This window comes from Oncorhynchus gorbuscha, linkage group LG02, assembly GCF_021184085.1.
Source record: "Oncorhynchus gorbuscha isolate QuinsamMale2020 ecotype Even-year linkage group LG02, OgorEven_v1.0, whole genome shotgun sequence".
Taxonomy (NCBI): Eukaryota; Metazoa; Chordata; class Actinopteri; order Salmoniformes; family Salmonidae; genus Oncorhynchus; species Oncorhynchus gorbuscha.
Genome location: NC_060174.1, coordinates 112,029,384 through 112,047,258, shown reverse-complemented (window position 1 = coordinate 112,047,258; position 17,875 = coordinate 112,029,384). Strand labels below are relative to the sequence as shown.

At 45.5% G+C, this 17,875-nt stretch overlaps 1 protein-coding gene across 1 annotated transcript in view; it reads right to left on the bottom strand.

Annotated features, from left to right (window-relative positions):
• heatr6 (HEAT repeat containing 6) overlaps positions 1 to 17,875 on the bottom strand; it is a gene marked incomplete at its 3' end in the record, with an annotated part of 99,194 nt that overhangs the window by 27,803 nt on the left and 53,516 nt on the right. The window contains exons 11-15 of the mRNA XM_046292069.1: positions 14,763 to 14,862; positions 14,337 to 14,689; positions 11,135 to 11,257; positions 10,965 to 11,051; positions 8,684 to 8,818 (exon numbers count right to left, since the gene is read on the bottom strand). Of these exons, the coding sequence (XP_046148025.1) occupies positions 8,684 to 8,818; positions 10,965 to 11,051; positions 11,135 to 11,257; positions 14,337 to 14,689; positions 14,763 to 14,862 (798 nt within the window). The remainder of the gene's footprint in view (positions 1 to 8,683; positions 8,819 to 10,964; positions 11,052 to 11,134; positions 11,258 to 14,336; positions 14,690 to 14,762; positions 14,863 to 17,875) is intronic.

Below are 17,875 nucleotides of genomic sequence, written 5' to 3'. Positions count from 1 at the left end.
GTAGTGATGATGATGGTAGTGGTAGTAATGATGGTAGTGATAGTACTGATGGTAGTGATAGTAATGTTGATGATGGTAGTGGTGTTGATGACGGTAGTGATAGTACTGATGGTAGTGATAGTAATAATGATGACGGTAGTGATAGTACTGATGACAGTAGTAATGATGACGGTAGTGATAGTAATGATGATGATGGTAGTGATAGTAATGATGATGATGGTAGTGGTAGTAATGATGATGACGGTAGTGGTAGTACTGATGGTAGTGATAGTAATGATGATGATGGTAGTAATGCTGATGACGCTAGTGATAGTAATGATGATGGTAGTGGTAGTAATAATGATGACGGTAGTGATAGTAATAATGATGACGGTAGTGATAGTAATGATGACGGTAGTGATAGTAATGATGACGGTAGTGATAGTAATGATGATGATGCCGGTAGTGATAGTAATGATGATGATGCCGGTAGTGATAGTAATGATGATGATGCCGGTAGTGACAGTACTGACAGTAATGATGATGACGGTAGTGACAGTAATGATGATGACGGTAGTGGTAGTACTGATGGTAGTGATAGTAATGATGATGATGGTAGTAATGCTGATGACGGTAGTGATAGTAATGATGATGACAGTAGTGATAGTAGTAATAATGATGCCGGTAGTGATAGTAATGATGATGCCGGTAGTGATAGTAATGATGATGCCGGTAGTGACAGTAATGATGATGACGGTAGTGACAGTAATGATGATGACGGTAGTGACAGTAATGATGATGACGGTAGTGACAGTACTGACAGTAATGATGATGACGGTAGTGACAGTAATGATGATGATGGTAGTGATAGTAATGACGGTAGTGATAGTAATGATGATGACGGTAGTGATAGTAATGATGGTGCCGGTAGTGATAGTAATGATGGTGCCGGTAGTGATAGTAATGATGATGCCGGTAGTGATAGTAATGATGATGCCGGTAGTGATAGTAATGATGCTGATGGTAGTGATAGTAATGATGATGACGGTAGTGACAGTAATGATGACGGTAGTGATAGTAATGATGATGACGGTAGTGATAGTAATGATGATGCCGGTAGTGATAGTAATGATGATGCCGGTAGTGATAGTAATGATGATGCCGGTAGTGATAGTAATGATGATGCCGGTAGTGATAGTAATGATGGTGCCGGTAGTGATAGTAATGATGGTGCCGGTAGTGATAGTAATGATGGTGCTGGTAGTGATAGTAATGATGATGCCGGTAGTGATAGTAATGATGCCGGTATTGATAGTAATGATGCCGGTAGTGATAGTAATGATGCCGGTAGTGATAGTAATGATGCCGGTAGTGATAGTACTGATGGTAGTGATAGTAATAATGATGGCGGTAGTGATAGTACTGATGACAGTAGTAATGATGACGGTAGTGATAGTAATGATGATGATGGTAGTGATAGTAATGATGATGATGGTAGTGGTAGTAATGATGATGACGGTAGTGGTAGTACTGATGGTAGTGATAGTAATGATGATGATAGTAGTAATGCTGATGACGCTAGTGATAGTAATGATGATGACAGTAGTGATAGTAATGATGATGGTAGTGGTAGTAATAATGATGACGGTAGTGATAGTAATAATGATGACGGTAGTGATAGTAATGATGACGGTAGTGATAGTAATGATGATGATGCCGGTAGTGATAGTAATGATGATGATGCCGGTAGTGATAGTAATGATGATGATGCCGGTAGTGACAGTACTGACAGTAATGATGATGACGGTAGTGACAGTAATGATGATGACGGTAGTGGTAGTACTGATGGTAGTGATAGTAATGATGATGATGGTAGTAATGCTGATGACGGTAGTGATAGTAATGATGATGACAGTAGTGATAGTAGTAATAATGATGACGGTAGTGATAGTAATGATGACGGTAGTGATAGTAATGATGATGCCGGTAGTGATAGTAATGATGATGCCGGTAGTGACAGTAATGATGATGACGGTAGTGACAGTAATGATGATGACGGTAGTGACAGTACTGACAGTAATGATGATGACGGTAGTGACAGTAATGATGATGATGGTAGTGATAGTAATGACGGTAGTGATAGTAATGATGATGACGGTAGTGATAGTAATGATGATGACGGTAGTGATAGTAATGATGGTGCCGGTAGTGATAGTAATGATGATGCCAGTAGTGATAGTAATGATGCTGGTAGTAATAGTAATGATGCTGACGGTAGTGATAGTAATGATGCTGACGGTAGTGATAGTAATGATGACGGTAGTGATAGTAATGATGACGGTAGTGATAGTAATGATGATGCCGGTAGTGACAGTAATGATGATGCCGGTAGTGACAGTAATGATGATGACGGTAGTGACAGTAATGATGATGACGGTAGTGACAGTACTGACAGTAATGATGATGACGGTAGTGACAGTAATGATGATGATGGTAGTGATAGTAATATATATAATAATATATAATATAAATATATATAAATATATATATATATATATAATATATATGCCATTTAGCAGACGCTTTTATCCAAAGCGACTTACAGTCATGTGTGCATACATTCTACGTATGGGTGGTCCCGGGGATCGAACCCACTACCCTGGCGTTACAAGCGCCATGCTCTACCAACTGAGCTACAGAAGGACCGGCATCATCATCATTACTATCACTACCGGCATCATCATCATTACTATCACTACCGTCATCATTACTATCACTACCGGCATCATTATTACTATCACTACCGTCATCACTGCCGGTAGTGATAGTAATGATGATGATGCCGGTAGTGATAGTAATGATGATGATGCCGGTAGTGATAGTAATGACGGTAGTGATAGTAATGATGATGACGGTAGTGATAGTAATGATGGTGCCGGTAGTGATAGTAATGATGATGCCGGTAGTGATAGTAATGATGCTGGTAGTAATAGTAATGATGCTGACGGTAGTGATAGTAATAATGATGCCGGTAGTGATAGTAATAATGATGACGGTAGTGATAGTAATAATGATGCCGGTAGTGATAGTAATGATGACGGTAGTGATAGTAATGATGATGATGCCGGTAGTGATAGTAATGATGATGATGCCGGTAGTGACAGTACTGACAGTAATGATGATGCCGGTAGTGACAGTACTGACAGTAATGATGATGATGGTAGTGACAGTAATGATGATGACGGTAGTGGTAGTACTGATGGTAGTGATAGTAATGATGATGACGGTAGTGATAGTAATGATGATGCCGGTAGTGATAGTAATGATGATGCCGGTAGTGATAGTAATGATGATGCCGGTAGTGATAGTAATGATGATGACGGTAGTGATAGTAATGATGATGACGGTAGTGATAGTAATGATGATGACGGTAGTGATAGTAATGATGATGCCGGTAGTGATAGTAATGATGATGATGCCGGTAGTGATAGTAATGATGATGATGCCGGTAGTGATAGTAATGATGTGGTCCTTCTGTAGCTCAGTTGGTAGAGCATGGCGCTTGTAACGCCAGGGTAGTGGGTTCGATCCCCGGGACCACCCATACGTAGAATGTATGCACACATGACTGTAAGTCGCTTTGGATAAAAGCGTCTGCTAAATGGCATATATATGATGCCGGTAGTGATAGTAATGATGATGATGCCGGTAGTGATAGTAATGATGATGATGCCGGTAGTGATAGTAATGATGATGATGCCGGTAGTGATAGTAATGATGATGATGCCGGTAGTGATAGTAATGATGATGATGCCGGTAGTGATAGTAATGATGATGATGCCGGTAGTGATAGTAATGATGATGATGCCGGTAGTGATAGTAATGATGATGATGCCGGTAGTGATAGTAATGATGATGATGCCGGTAGTGATAGTAATGATGCTGGTAGTGATAGTAATGATGCTGGTAGTGATAGTAATGATGCTGGTAGTGATAGTAATGATGCTGGTAGTGATAGTAATGATGCTGGTAGTGATAGTAATGATGCTGGTAGTGATAGTAATGATGCTGGTAGTGATAGTAATGATGCTGGTAGTGATAGTAATGATGCCGGTAGTGATAGTAATGATGATGATGCCGGTAGTGATAGTAATGATGATGATGCCGGTAGTGATAGTAATGATGCTGGTAGTGATAGTAATGATGACGGTAGTAATAGTAATGATGCTGATGGTAGTAATAGTAATGATGCTGATGGTAGTGCTAGTAATGATGATGACGGTAGTGATAGTAATGATGACGGTAGTGATAGTGATGATGCCGATAGTGATGGTAATGATGCCGGTAGTGATGGTAATGATGACGGTAGTGATGGTAATGATGACGGTAGTGATAGTAATGATGATGACGGTAGTGATAGTGATGATGACGGTAGTGATAGTGATGATGACGGTAGTGATAGTAATGATGATGACGGTAGTGATAGTAATGATGATGACGGTAGTGATAGTAATGATGATGACGGTAGTGATAGTAATGATGACGGTAGTAATAGTAATGATGCTGACGGTAGTGATAGTAATGATGATGACGGTAGTGATAGTAATGATGATGCCGGTAGTGATAGTAATGATGGTGCCGGTAGTGATAGTAATGATGGTGCCGGTAGTGATAGTAATGATGATGCCGGTAGTGATAGTAATGATGCCGGTAGTGATAGTAATGATGCCGGTAGTGATAGTAATGATGCCGGTAGTGATAGTAATGATGCCGGTAGTGATAGTACTGATGGTAGTGATAGTAATAATGATGACGGTAGTGATAGTACTGATGACAGTAGTAATGATGACGGTAGTGATAGTAATGATGATGATGGTAGTGATAGTAATGATGATGATGGTAGTGGTAGTAATGATGATGACGGTAGTGGTAGTAATGATGATGACGGTAGTGGTAGTAATGATGATGATGGTAGTACTGATGGTAGTGATAGTAATGATGATGATGGTAGTAATGCTGATGACGCTAGTGATAGTAATGATGATGGTAGTGGTAGTAATAATGATGACGGTAGTGATAGTAATAATGATGACGGTAGTGATAGTAATGATGACGGTAGTGATAGTAATGATGATGATGCCGGTAGTGATAGTAATGATGATGATGCCGGTAGTGATAGTAATGATGATGATGCCGGTAGTGACAGTACTGACAGTAATGATGATGACGGTAGTGACAGTAATGATGATGACGGTAGTGGTAGTACTGATGGTAGTGATAGTAATGATGATGATGGTAGTAATGCTGATGACGGTAGTGATAGTAATGATGATGACAGTAGTGATAGTAATGATGATGACAGTAGTGATAGTAGTAATGATGACGGTAGTGATAGTAATGATGATGCCGGTAGTGATAGTAATGATGATGCCGGTAGTGACAGTAATGATGACAGTAGTGACAGTACTGACAGTAATGATGATGACGGTAGTGACAGTAATGATGATGACGGTAGTGACAGTAATGATGACGGTAGTGATAGTAATGATGATGACGGTAGTGATAGTAATGATGGTGCCGGTAGTGATAGTAATGATGATGCCGGTAGTGATAGTAATGATGCCGGTAGTGATAGTAATGATGCTGGTAGTGATAGTAATGATGACGGTAGTAATAGTAATGATGCTGATGGTAGTGATAGTAATGATGATGACGGTAGTGACAGTAATGATGACGGTAGTGATAGTAATGATGATGACGGTAGTGATAGTAATAATGATGACGGTAGTGATAGTAATGATGGTGCCGGTAGTGATAGTAATGATGGTGCCGGTAGTGATAGTAATGATGGTGCCGGTAGTGATAGTACTGATGGTAGTGATAGTAATGATGCTGGTAGTGATAGTACTGATGGTAGTGATAGTAATGATGATGACGGTAGTGATAGTAATGATGATGCCGGTAGTGATAGTAATGATGATGCCGGTAGTGATAGTAATGATGATGCCGGTAGTGATAGTAATGATGATGCCGGTAGTGATAGTAATGATGACGGTAGTGATAGTAATGATGATGACGGTAGTGATAGTAATGATGATGACAGTAGTGATAGTAATGATGATGACAGTAGTGATAGTAGTAATGATGACGGTAGTGATAGTAATGATGATGCCGGTAGTGATAGTAATGATGATGCCGGTAGTGATAGTAATGATGATGCCGGTAGTGACAGTAATGATGACAGTAGTGACAGTAATGATGACAGTAGTGACAGTAATGATGATGACGGTAGTGACAGTACTGACAGTAATGATGATGACGGTAGTGACAGTAATGATGATGACGGTAGTGACAGTAATGATGACGGTAGTGATAGTAATGATGACGGTAGTGATAGTAATGATGGTGCCGGTAGTGATAGTAATGATGATGCCGGTAGTGATAGTAATGATGATGACGGTAGTGATAGTAATGATGATGACGGTAGTGATAGTGATGATGACGGTAGTGATAGTAATGATGATGACGGTAGTGGTAGTAATGATGATGACGGTAGTGGTAGTAATGATGATGACGGTAGTGGTAGTAATGATGATGACGGTAGTGGTAGTAATGATGATGACGGTAGTGGTAGTAATGATGATGACGGTAGTGGTAGTAATGATGATGACGGTAGTGGTAGTAATGATGGTGCCGGTAGTGATAGTAATGATGATGACGGTAGTGATAGTAATGATGACGGTAGTGATCGTAATGATGACGGTAGTGATAGTAATGATGACGGTAGTGATAGTAATGATGGTGACCATAGTGAGTAATGATGGTAGTAATGATGGTAGTGATGATAATGGTGGTGGTAGTAATGATGATGGTAGTTGTCGTACTGATGTAATGGTTAGTTATATTTTAATGGTTAGCCTTTTATATGCATTATATTGGGGCGGCAGGTAGCCTAGTGGTTATAGCGTTGGACTAGCAACCGGAAGGTTGCAAGATTGAATTCCCGCGCTGACAAGGTACAAATCTGTCGTTCTGTCCTTAAACAGGCAAATTCCCTGAACAGACAAATTCTTACTTTCAATGATGGCCTAGGAACAGTGGGTAGTTAACCCACTGTTCCTAGGCCATCATTGAAAGTAAGAATTTGTTCCTAACGGACTTGCCTAGTTAAATAAAAAAATATATAAAAAATATTTCTACTATTGACTGTTACAATTGTATTGTATTTATTTATTTAACTTAATTCCTTTTTATATTATTATTTTTCTTTATTTTAATACAATGTATATTGTATACATTGTTGCTATGGCAATAATACAATGTTTTTCATGCCAATAAAGCAGCTTGAAATTGAGTGCCTGCCAAGGAACGAGCAGGATAGAGGGTACCTACAGGTAGCTGTGTGAAGGCCTGTGGCAGGATAGAGGGTACCTACAGGTAGCTGTGTGAAGGATTGTGGCAGGATAGAGGGTACCTACAGGTAGCTGTGTGAAGGATTGTGGCAGGATAGAGGGTACCTACAGGTAGCTGTGTGAAGGATTGTGGCAGGATAGAGGGTACCTACAGGTAGCTGTGTGAAGGATTGTGGCATGATAGAGGGTACCTACAGGTAGCTGTGTGAAGGATTGTGGCAGGATAGAGGGTACCTACAGGTAGCTGTGTGAAGGATTGTGGCAGGATAGAGGGTACCTAGAGGTAGCTGTGTGAAGGATTGTGGCAGGATAGAGGGTACCTAGAGGTAGCTGTGTGAAGGATTGTGGCAGGATAGAGGGTACCTACAGGTAGCTGTGTGAAGAAGGATAGAGGCTACCTGGTGGCAGAGAATAGAGGGTACCTACAGGTAGCTGTGTGAAGGATTGTGGCAGGATAGAGGGTACCTACAGGTAGCTGTATGAAGGATTGTGGCAGGATAGAGGGTACCTACAGGTAGCTGTGTGAAGGATTGTGGCAGGATAGAGGGTACCTACAGGTAGCTGTGTGAAGGATTGTGGCAGGATAGAGGGTACCTACAGGTAGCTGTGTGAAGGATTGTGGCAGGATAGAGGGTACCTACAGGTAGCTGTGTGAAGGATTGTGGCAGAATAGAGGGTACCTACAGGTAGCTGTGTGAAGGATTGTGGCAGGATAGAGGGTACCTACAGGTAGCTGTGTGAAGGATTGTGGCAGAATAGAGGGTACCTACAGGTAGCTGTGTGAAGGATTGTGGCAGGATAGAGGGTACCTACAGGTAGCTTGTGTGAAGGATTGTGGCAGGATAGAGGGTACCTACAGGTAGCTGTGTGAAGGCCTGTGGCAGGATAGAGGGTACCTACAGGTAGCTGTGTGAAGGCCTGTGGCAGGATAGAGGGTACCTACAGGTAGCTGTGTGAAGGCCTGTGGCAGAATAGAGGGTACCTACAGGTAGCTGTGTGAAGGCCTGTGGCAGGATAGAGGGTACCTACAGGTAGCTGTGTGAAGGCCTGTGGCAGAATAGAGGGTACCTACAGGTAGCTGTGTGAAGGCCTGTGGCAGAAGAGAGGGTACCTACAGGTAGCTGTGTGAAGGCCTGTGGCAGGATAGAGGGTACCTACAGGTAGCTGTGTGAAGGCCTGGCCTGTGGCAGGATAGAGGGTACCTACAGGTAGCTGTGTGAAGGCCTGTGGCAGGATAGAGGGTACCTACAGGTAGCTGTGTGAAGGCCTGTGGCAGAATAGAGGGTACCTACAGGTAGCTGTGTGAAGGCCTGTGGCAGGATAGAGGAGAGGGTGTCACAGGCGCTGGTCTGTAGAGTAGGATGCTGATGACTCTGAAGAGCTCCGTTCAGCGGACCACTCAATACATCCACCCAGAACTGGACCACCTGCAGCACACACGCAATTAGACACGTGCCTTGGCAGACACGTTAGACAGACAGACAGTTTAGAACGACAGACAGTTTAGACAGCTTAGACAGACAGGCTAGACAGGCAGACAGGCTAGACAGGCAGACAGGCTAGACAGGCAGACAGGTTAGAACGACAGACAGTTTAGAACGACAGACAGTTTAGAACGACAGACAGTTTAGAACGACAGATAGGTTAGAACGACAGACAGTTTAGAACGACAGACAGTTTAGAACGACAGACAGTTTAGAACGACAGACAGTTTAGAACGACAGACAGTTTAGAACGACAGACAGTTAGACAGACAGTTGTCCACATACTTTTGGTCATGCATGTGGTAGTGTGTAATAATGTATTATTCTATTGTATGTGATTGGACAGGCAGCAGCTACTCTTCCTGGGGTTTATTATGGATCCCCATTAGTTCCTGCCAAGGCAGCAGCTACTCTTCCTGGGGTTTATTATGGATCCCCATTAGTTCCTGCCAAGGCAGCAGCTACTCTTCCTGGGGTTTATTATGGATCCCCATTAGTTCCTGCCAAGGCAGCAGCTACTCTTCCTGGGGTTTATTATGGATCCCCATTAGTTCCTGCCAAGGCAGCAGCTACTCTTCCTGGGGTTTATTATGGATCCCCATTAGTTCCTGCCAAGGCAGCAGCTACTCTTCCTGGGGTTTATTATGGATCCCCATTAGTTCCTGCCAAGGCAGCAGCTACTCTTCCTGGGGTTTATTATGGATCCCCATTAGTTCCTGCCAAGGCAGCAGCTACTCTTCCTGGGGTTTATTATGGATCCCCATTAGTTCCTGCCAAGGCAGCAGCTACTCTTCCTGGGGTTTATTATGGATCCCCATTAGTTCCTGCCAAGGCAGCAGCTACTCTTCCTGGGGTTTATTATGGATCCCCATTAGTTCCTGCCAAGGCAGCAGCTACTCTTCCTGGGGCTTATTATGGATCCCCATTAGTTCCTGCCAAGGCAGCAGCTACTCTTCCTGGGGTTTATTATGGATCCCCATTAGTTCCTGCCAAGGCAGCAGCTATTCTTCCTGGGGTCCAAACACATACAACATAATACATTATTACTCTACCATAACATACACTGCATCACCAAAAGTATATGGACAACTGCTCGTTGAACATCTCATTCCAAAATCATGGCCATTAACATGGAGTTGGTCCCTCCCCCCCTCTGCTACTGTAACAGCCTCCACTCTTCTGGGAAGGCTTTCCACTAGATGTTGGAACATTGCTGCTATAACAGCCTCCACTCTTCTGGGAAGGCTTTCCACTAGATGTTGGAACATTGCTGCAGGGACTTCCATTCAGCCATGAGAGCATTAGTGTGGTCGGTCACTGATGTTGGGCGATTAGTCCTGGCTCGCAGTCAGCTTTCCAATTCATCCCAAAGGTGTTCGATGAGGTTGAGGTCAGGGCTCTGTGCAGGCCAGTCAAGTTCTTCCACAACGATCTCGACAAAACAATGTATAGACCTCACTTTGTGCACGGGGGCATTGTCATGCTGAAACAGGAACAGGCCTTCCCCATACTGTGGAAGCAGAGAATCATCTTGAATGTTATTGTATGCTGTAGCCTTAAGATTTTCCTTCCCTTGAACGAAGGGGCCTAGCCCGAACCTTGAAAAACAGCCGATGTTTCCCATTCCTCCCCCACCAAACTTTACAGTTGGCACTATGCCAAGCGTGATCCATCACTCCACAGATCTTGTTTCCACTGCTCCAGAGTCCAATAGCGGTGAGCTTTACACCACTCCAGCCAACGCTTGGCATGGTGATCTTAGGCTTGTGTGGGGCTGCTCGACCATGGAAACCCATTTCAAGAAGCACCCGATGAAGTCTAACACAGCCCCCACAATCTTAAAAAAAAAAAATTCTCTCAGCCAAACATCAGTCATTTATGTAAGTGCTGTGCTTGTTGAGTGTCCTTCCCTATAAGTGTGCTGAAAGTCTGTTGTCAATTTGATTAATGTGAAATAGCTGGCTGATTGGTCAGCTATTTGAGCCAGTAAATGATGCTTTGCTATTCTTGGGTAGTGAAATGACTTGCTTTTCCTCCAGACCTGAGGGAACAGACAGACAGTTGTGCAGAGGGCCAGACAGAGGTGTACCTGTGAGATGGGGACCCTGCAGCTCTCTGACTGGCTGTTGTCTGGTCTGTACTGTTGGATGATACCTGTCCCCAACTCCTCTAGTAACTACGGAGAGAGATGTTATGTTTGTCTCATTATTCCGCATTATTCAATAAATTAAACAAACTGCACATTGATGAGTGTGTCACCTTGGCTCCGTGTAGTTGAATGGAGGGGTCCGTCTCTCGGAGGCAACGTGCGCTCACCTGCCCCAGCTCACAGAGACACGCCTGGCACAGAGGGAAGTAACCACGCACCAGGTGGGCTAGCACCTAACAGTCACACACACAGGTTTCCATTAGCCGGTAAATGCATGCTTTCGGGCCATTCTCAAAAATATGAAAAGCCAATCAAATAAAATTGTCCCAAGAAATAATACAAAATAATACTTTTTATTCAGTGGTTGTGCTCTAACTTCCAAGGTTAATATTTGTCACAGATTATACATTATCAAGCTGCTGGGACATTACTGTCAGTTTGTATTCTAAATCACAGCCCCGACTGAGTGACGGTAGGAGCTGGTACTCCTGGTTGAGAGTGACGGTAGGAGCTGGTACTCCTGGTTGAGAGTGACGGTAGGAGCTGGTACTCCTGGTTGAGAGTGACGGTAGGAGCTGGTACTCCTGGTTGAGAGTGACGGTAGGAGCTGGTACTCCTGGTTGAGAGTGACGGTAGGAGCTGGTACTCCTGGTTGAGAGTGACGGTAGGAGCTGGTACTCCTGGTTGAGAGTGACGGTAGGAGCTGGTACTCCTGGTTGAGAGTGACGGTAGGAGCTGGTACTCCTGGTTGAGAGTGACGGTAGGAGCTGGTACTCCTGGTTGAGAGTGACGGTAGGAGCTGGTACTCCTGGTTGAGAGTGACGGTAGGAGCTGGTACTCCTGGTTGAGAGTGACGGTAGGAGCTGGTACTCCTGGTTGAGAGTGACGGTAGGAGCTGGTACTCCTGGTTGAGAGTGACGGTAGGAGCTGGTACTCCTGGTTGAGAGCGACGGTAGGAGCTGGTACTCCTGGTTGAGAGCGACGGTAGGAGCTGGTACTCCTGGTTGAGAGCGACGGTAGGAGCTGGTACTCCTGGTTGAGAGCGACGGTAGGAGCTGGTACTCCTGGTTGAGAGCGACGGTAGGAGCTGGTACTCCTGGTTGAGAGCGACGGTAGGAGCTGGTACTCCTGGTTGAGAGCGACGGTAGGAGCTGGTACTCCTGGTTGAGAGTGACGGTAGGAGCTGGTACTCCTGGTTGAGAGTGACGGTAGGAGCTGGTACTCCTGGTTGAGAGTGACGGTAGGAGCTGGTACTCTCTAGTTGGTTTTCATTTGCGATGGATAGTTGATTGAAACAGGCTTGGAAACAGAAAGCCAAACCACTAAACAAAGGATGTGTAAAATATGGTTGATTTTCTTTTATTGACCTGATCATTTATTTAATCTCCTCATGAAATACAGGCGTTGTCATTTTTGTATATCTGTTGTGTGTTTGCAGTCCAGGAGCATTTGGAGTCAATTATAGTTCCAAGATATTTGTACTGCTCAATTGATTCTATCTGTTCTGAGACCATGTGGATAGGTCTGGTGTCGTCTTTTTTAGTTCGGAAGTTTGTCATTTCCTGTTTTTTTTCACGTTAAGAATCAGTCTGTTTTGCTTGCACCATTGGGTGAAGTGTGTTAATCAATCAATCAAATATATTTATAAAGCCCGTTTTACATCAGCCGATGTCACAAAGTGCTATACAGAAAGACAGCTAGGAAAAACTCCCTATAAAAGGCAGGAACCTAGTAAGAAACCTAGAGAGGAACCAGGCTCTGAGGGGTGGCCAGTCCTCGCCAGCATCCCTGTGCCCCGACGAATTAGGCTGTTCTGAGGGCAAGGGGGAGGGCAAAGGGCCCCCCCCCCAACCCTTCACGTATATCACACGACCCCAAGATAGTTTACACTATAAACAGAACATTTAATAGGATCACCTAATAGAACTGTAGAAAGAGTGAGACATCATTTTAGGAAACGAGTGCTTCATAAAAGCACTGGCCTCATTTCACAGAAGCATTGGAAAATAAACTTTCTTTCAATGAACCAGCCTATATTTTCTGAGACTTCTTCTAGGCTAAATGGGATAACCCACTACTGTAAGGCCCTTACTATTGAGTTTTGGGAGCAGTCCCTAGCTCAGTGGAGGGGCAAGAAATAACGGAACTGCCATTGGGTAGACAGGGACTAGTTTAGTCGTTAATCCTGCAGGGGTGGTATTTTAGCTCTGACGCTAGCTAGCTACAAACTAACCATCGACTGATGCTAGCTAGCTACAACCTAACCATCGACTGACGCTAGCTAGCTACAACCTAACCATCTACTGACGCTAGGTAGCTACAAACTAACCATCTACTGACGCTAGTTAGCTACAAACTAACCATCGACTGACGCCAGTTAACTACAACCTAACCATCTACTGACGCTAGTTAGCTACAAACTAACCACCTACTGGAGCTAGCTAGCTACAAACCAACCATCTACAGACGCTAGCTAGCTACAAACTAACCATCTACTGACGCTAGCTAGCTACAAACTAACCATCTACTGACGCTAGCTAGCTACAAACTAACCATCTACTGACGCTAGCTAGCTACAAACTAACCATCTACTGACGCTAGCTAGCTACAAACTAACCATCTACTGACGCTAGCTAGCTACAAACTAACCATCTACTGACGCTAGTTAGCTACAAACTAACCATCTACTGACGCTAGCTAGCTACAAACTAACCATCTACTGACGCTAGCTAGCTACAAACTAACCATCTACTGACGCTAGCTAGCTACAAACTAACCATCTACTGACGCTAGCTACAAACTAACCATCTACTGACGCTAGCTAGTGTAACGGATGTGAAACGGCTACCTTAGTTAGCGGTGCTGCGCGCTAAATAGCGTTTCAATCGGTGACGTCACTTGCTCTGAGACCTTGAAGTAGTAGTTCCCCTTGCTCTGCAAGGGCCGCGGCTTTTGTGGAGCGATGGGTAACGATGCTTCATGGGTGACTGTTGTTTATGTGTGCAGAGGGTCCCTGGTTCGCGCCCGGGTACGGGCGAGGGGACGGTCTAAAGTTATACGGTTACACTAGCTACGAACTAACCATCTACTGACGCTAGCTAGCTACAAACCAACCATCTACGGATGCTAGCTAGCTACAAACTAATCATCTACTGACGCTAGCTAGCTACAAACTAACCATCTACTGACACTAGCTAGCTACGAACTAACCGTTTACTGACGCTAGCTAGCTACGAACTAACCATCTACTGACGCTAGCCAGCTACGAACTAACCACCTACCGACGCTAAATAGGTTAAATGTCTTTCTGACCTGTAAGGCCTCCAGGCGGACTGGGGAGGGCTCTAGAGCTGTAGCCCCTCCTCCTGGACCCTCGCTGTCTGATTGGTCGTCTTTGGGTTGAGTGACAAGCGACACACACAGCTGCAGCAGCCAGGGCACGCCTGGCTCCTCCTCTCCTGGAGTATGTGAGCCCCGGGGTGTGTGTGAGTTGTGGTATTTGTGGGAGGGTGGAGTGTGAGGTGAGGAAAAGCCCTCCCTCTGCCTCCAGCTCAGCCCCGTCTCCTGCGAGGTGTGTGTAAGGAGTAGCTGTACCTCAGAAAGAGGGGCTTGGGTCGACACCAACGCTCCATACAGTGTCAGAACAGACACCCGCACGTTCACGTCTAGGAGAGAATACAAAGTCTGTAAGAACACACAGACTGGTGCCAGAGGTAGGTGTGTGTGTGTGGTAGGTACCTCTGTGTCGGAGGTAGGGTTGTATCTGTCTCCACAGCGGGCTGAGCAGGCCGGGTCTCAGGCGGTTATAGGGAGCATTACACACCAGGTGAGCCAGGCACTGAAACACACACACACACAGGTCAAACGGTCACAGATTATCAGTGTGGAGTAATGTGTGAGAATCACCTTGACGATCAGAGAGAGTGAGAGAATCACCTTGACGATCAGAGAGAGTGAGAGAGTCACCTTGACGATCAGAGAGAGTCACCTTGACGATCAGAGAGAGTCACCTTGACGATCAGAGAGAGTCACCTTGACGATCAGAGAGAGTCACCTTGACGATCAGAGAGAGTCACCTTGACGATCAGAGAGAGTCACCTTGACGATCAGAGAGAGTCACCTTGACGATCAGAGAGAGTCACCTTGACGATCAGAGAGAGTCACCTTGACGATCAGAGAGAGTCACCTTGACGATCAGAGAGAGTCACCTTGACGATCAGAGAGAGTCACCTTGACGATCAGAGAGAGTCACCTTGACGATCAGAGAGAGTCACCTTGACGATCAGAGAGAGTCACCTTGACGATCAGAGAGAGTCACCTTGACGATCAGAGAGAGTCACCTTGACGATCAGAGAGAGTCACCTTGACGATCTGAGAGAGTCACCTTGACGATCTGAGAGAGTCACCTTGACGATCTGAGAGAGTCACCTTGACGATCTGAGAGAGTCACCTTGACGATCTGAGAGAGTCACCTTGACGATCTGAGAGAGTCACCTTGACGATCTGAGAGAGTCACCTTGACGATCTGAGAGAGTCACCTTGACGATCTGAGAGAGTCACCTTGACGATCTGAGAGAGTCACCTTGACGATCTGAGAGAGTCACCTTGACGATCTGAGAGAGTCACCTTGACGATCTGAGAGAGTCACCTTGACGATCTGAGAGAGTCACCTTGACGATCTGAGAGAGTCACCTTGACGATCTGAGAGAGTCACCTTGACGATCTGAGAGAGTCACCTTGACGATCTGAGAGAGTCACCTTGACGATCTGAGAGAGTCACCTTGACGATCTGAGAGAGTCACCTTGACGATCTGAGAGAGTCACCTTGGCGATCTGAGAGAGTCACCTTGGCGATCTGAGAGAGTCACCTTGGCGATCTGAGAGAGTCACCTTGGCGATCTGAGAGAGTCACCTTGACGATCTGAGAGAGTCACCTTGACGATCTGAGAGAGTCACCTTGACGATCTGAGAGAGTCACCTTGACGATCTGAGAGAGTCACCTTGACGATCTGAGAGAGTCACCTTGACGATCTGAGAGAGTCACCTTGACGATCTGAGAGAGTCACCTTGACGATCTGAGAGAGTCACCTTGACGATCTGAGAGAGTCACCTTGACGATCTGAGAGAGTCACCTTGACGATCTGAGAGAGTCACCTTGACGATCTGAGAGAGTCACCTTGACGATCTGAGAGAGTCACCTTGACGATCTGAGAGAGTCACCTTGACGATCTGAGAGAGTCACCTTGACGATCTGAGAGAGTCACCTTGACGATCTGAGAGAGTCACCTTGACGATCTGAGAGAGTCACCTTGACGATCTGAGAGAGTCACCTTGACGATCTGAGAGAGTCACCTTGACGATCTGAGAGAGTCACCTTGACGATCTGAGAGAGTCACCTTGACGATCTGAGAGAGTCACCTTGACGATCTGAGAGAGTCACCTTGACGATCTGAGAGAGTCACCTTGACGATCTGAGAGAGTCACCTTGACGATCTGAGAGAGTCACCTTGACGATCTGAGAGAGTCACCTTGACGATCTGAGAGAGTCACCTTGACGATCTGAGAGAGTCACCTTGACGATCTGAGAGAGTCACCTTGACGATCTGAGAGAGTCACCTTGACGATCTGAGAGAGTCACCTTGACGATCTGAGAGAGTCACCTTGACGATCTGAGAGAGTCACCTTGACGATCTGAGAGAGTCACCTTGACGATCTGAGAGAGTCACCTTGACGATCTGAGAGAGTCACCTTGACGATCTGAGAGAGTCACCTTGACGATCTGAGAGAGTCACCTTGACGATCTGAGAGAGTCACCTTGACGATCTGAGTGAGTCACCTTGACGATCTGAGTGAGTCACCTTGACGATCTGAGTGAGTCACCTTGACGATCTGAGTGAGTCACCTTGACGATCTGAGTGAGTCACCTTGACGATCTGAGTGAGTCACCTTGACGATCTGAGTGAGTCACCTTGACGATCTGAGTGAGTCACCTTGACGATCTGAGTGAGTCACCTTGACGATCTGAGTGAGTCACCTTGACGATCTGAGTGAGTCACCTTGACGATCTGAGTGAGTCACCTTGACGATCTGAGTGAGTCACCTTGACGATCTGAGTGAGTCACCTTGATGATCTGAGAGTCACCTTGATGATCTGAGTGAGTGAGTGAGTGAGTCTAGATGCTGTTCTTCCACTAACCTCATTGCAACTCCCCTCCAAGTCTCCGACCACTGCCTTGTATCCTTTTCCCTCTCGCTCTCATCCAACACCTCCCACACTGCCCCTACTCGGATGGTATCGCGCCGTCCCAACCTTCGCTCTCTCTCCCCCGCTACTCTCTCCTCTTCCATCCTATCATCTCTTCCCTCCGCTCAAACCTTCTCCCACCTATCTCCTGATTCTGCCTCCTCAACCCTCCTCTCCTCCCTCTCTGCATCCCTTGACTCTCTATGTCCCCTATCCTCCAGGCCGGCTCGGTCCTCCCCTCCCGCTCCGTGGCTCGATGACTCATTGCGAGCTCACAGAACAGGGCTCCGGGCAGCCGAGCGGAAATGGAGGAAAACTCGCCTCCCTGCGGACCTGGCATCCTTTCACTCCCTCCTCTCTACATTTTCCTCCTCTGTCTCTGCTGCTAAAGCCACTTTCTACCACGCTAAATTCCAAGCATCTGCCTCTAACCCTAGGAAGCTCTTTGCCACCTTCTCCTCCCTCCTGAATCCTCCGCCCCCTCCCCCCTCCTCCCTCTCTGCAGATGACTTCGTCAACCATTTTGAAAAGAAGGTCGACGACATCCGATCCTCGTTTGCTAAGTCAAACGACACCGCTGGTTCTGCTCACACTGCCCTACCCTGTG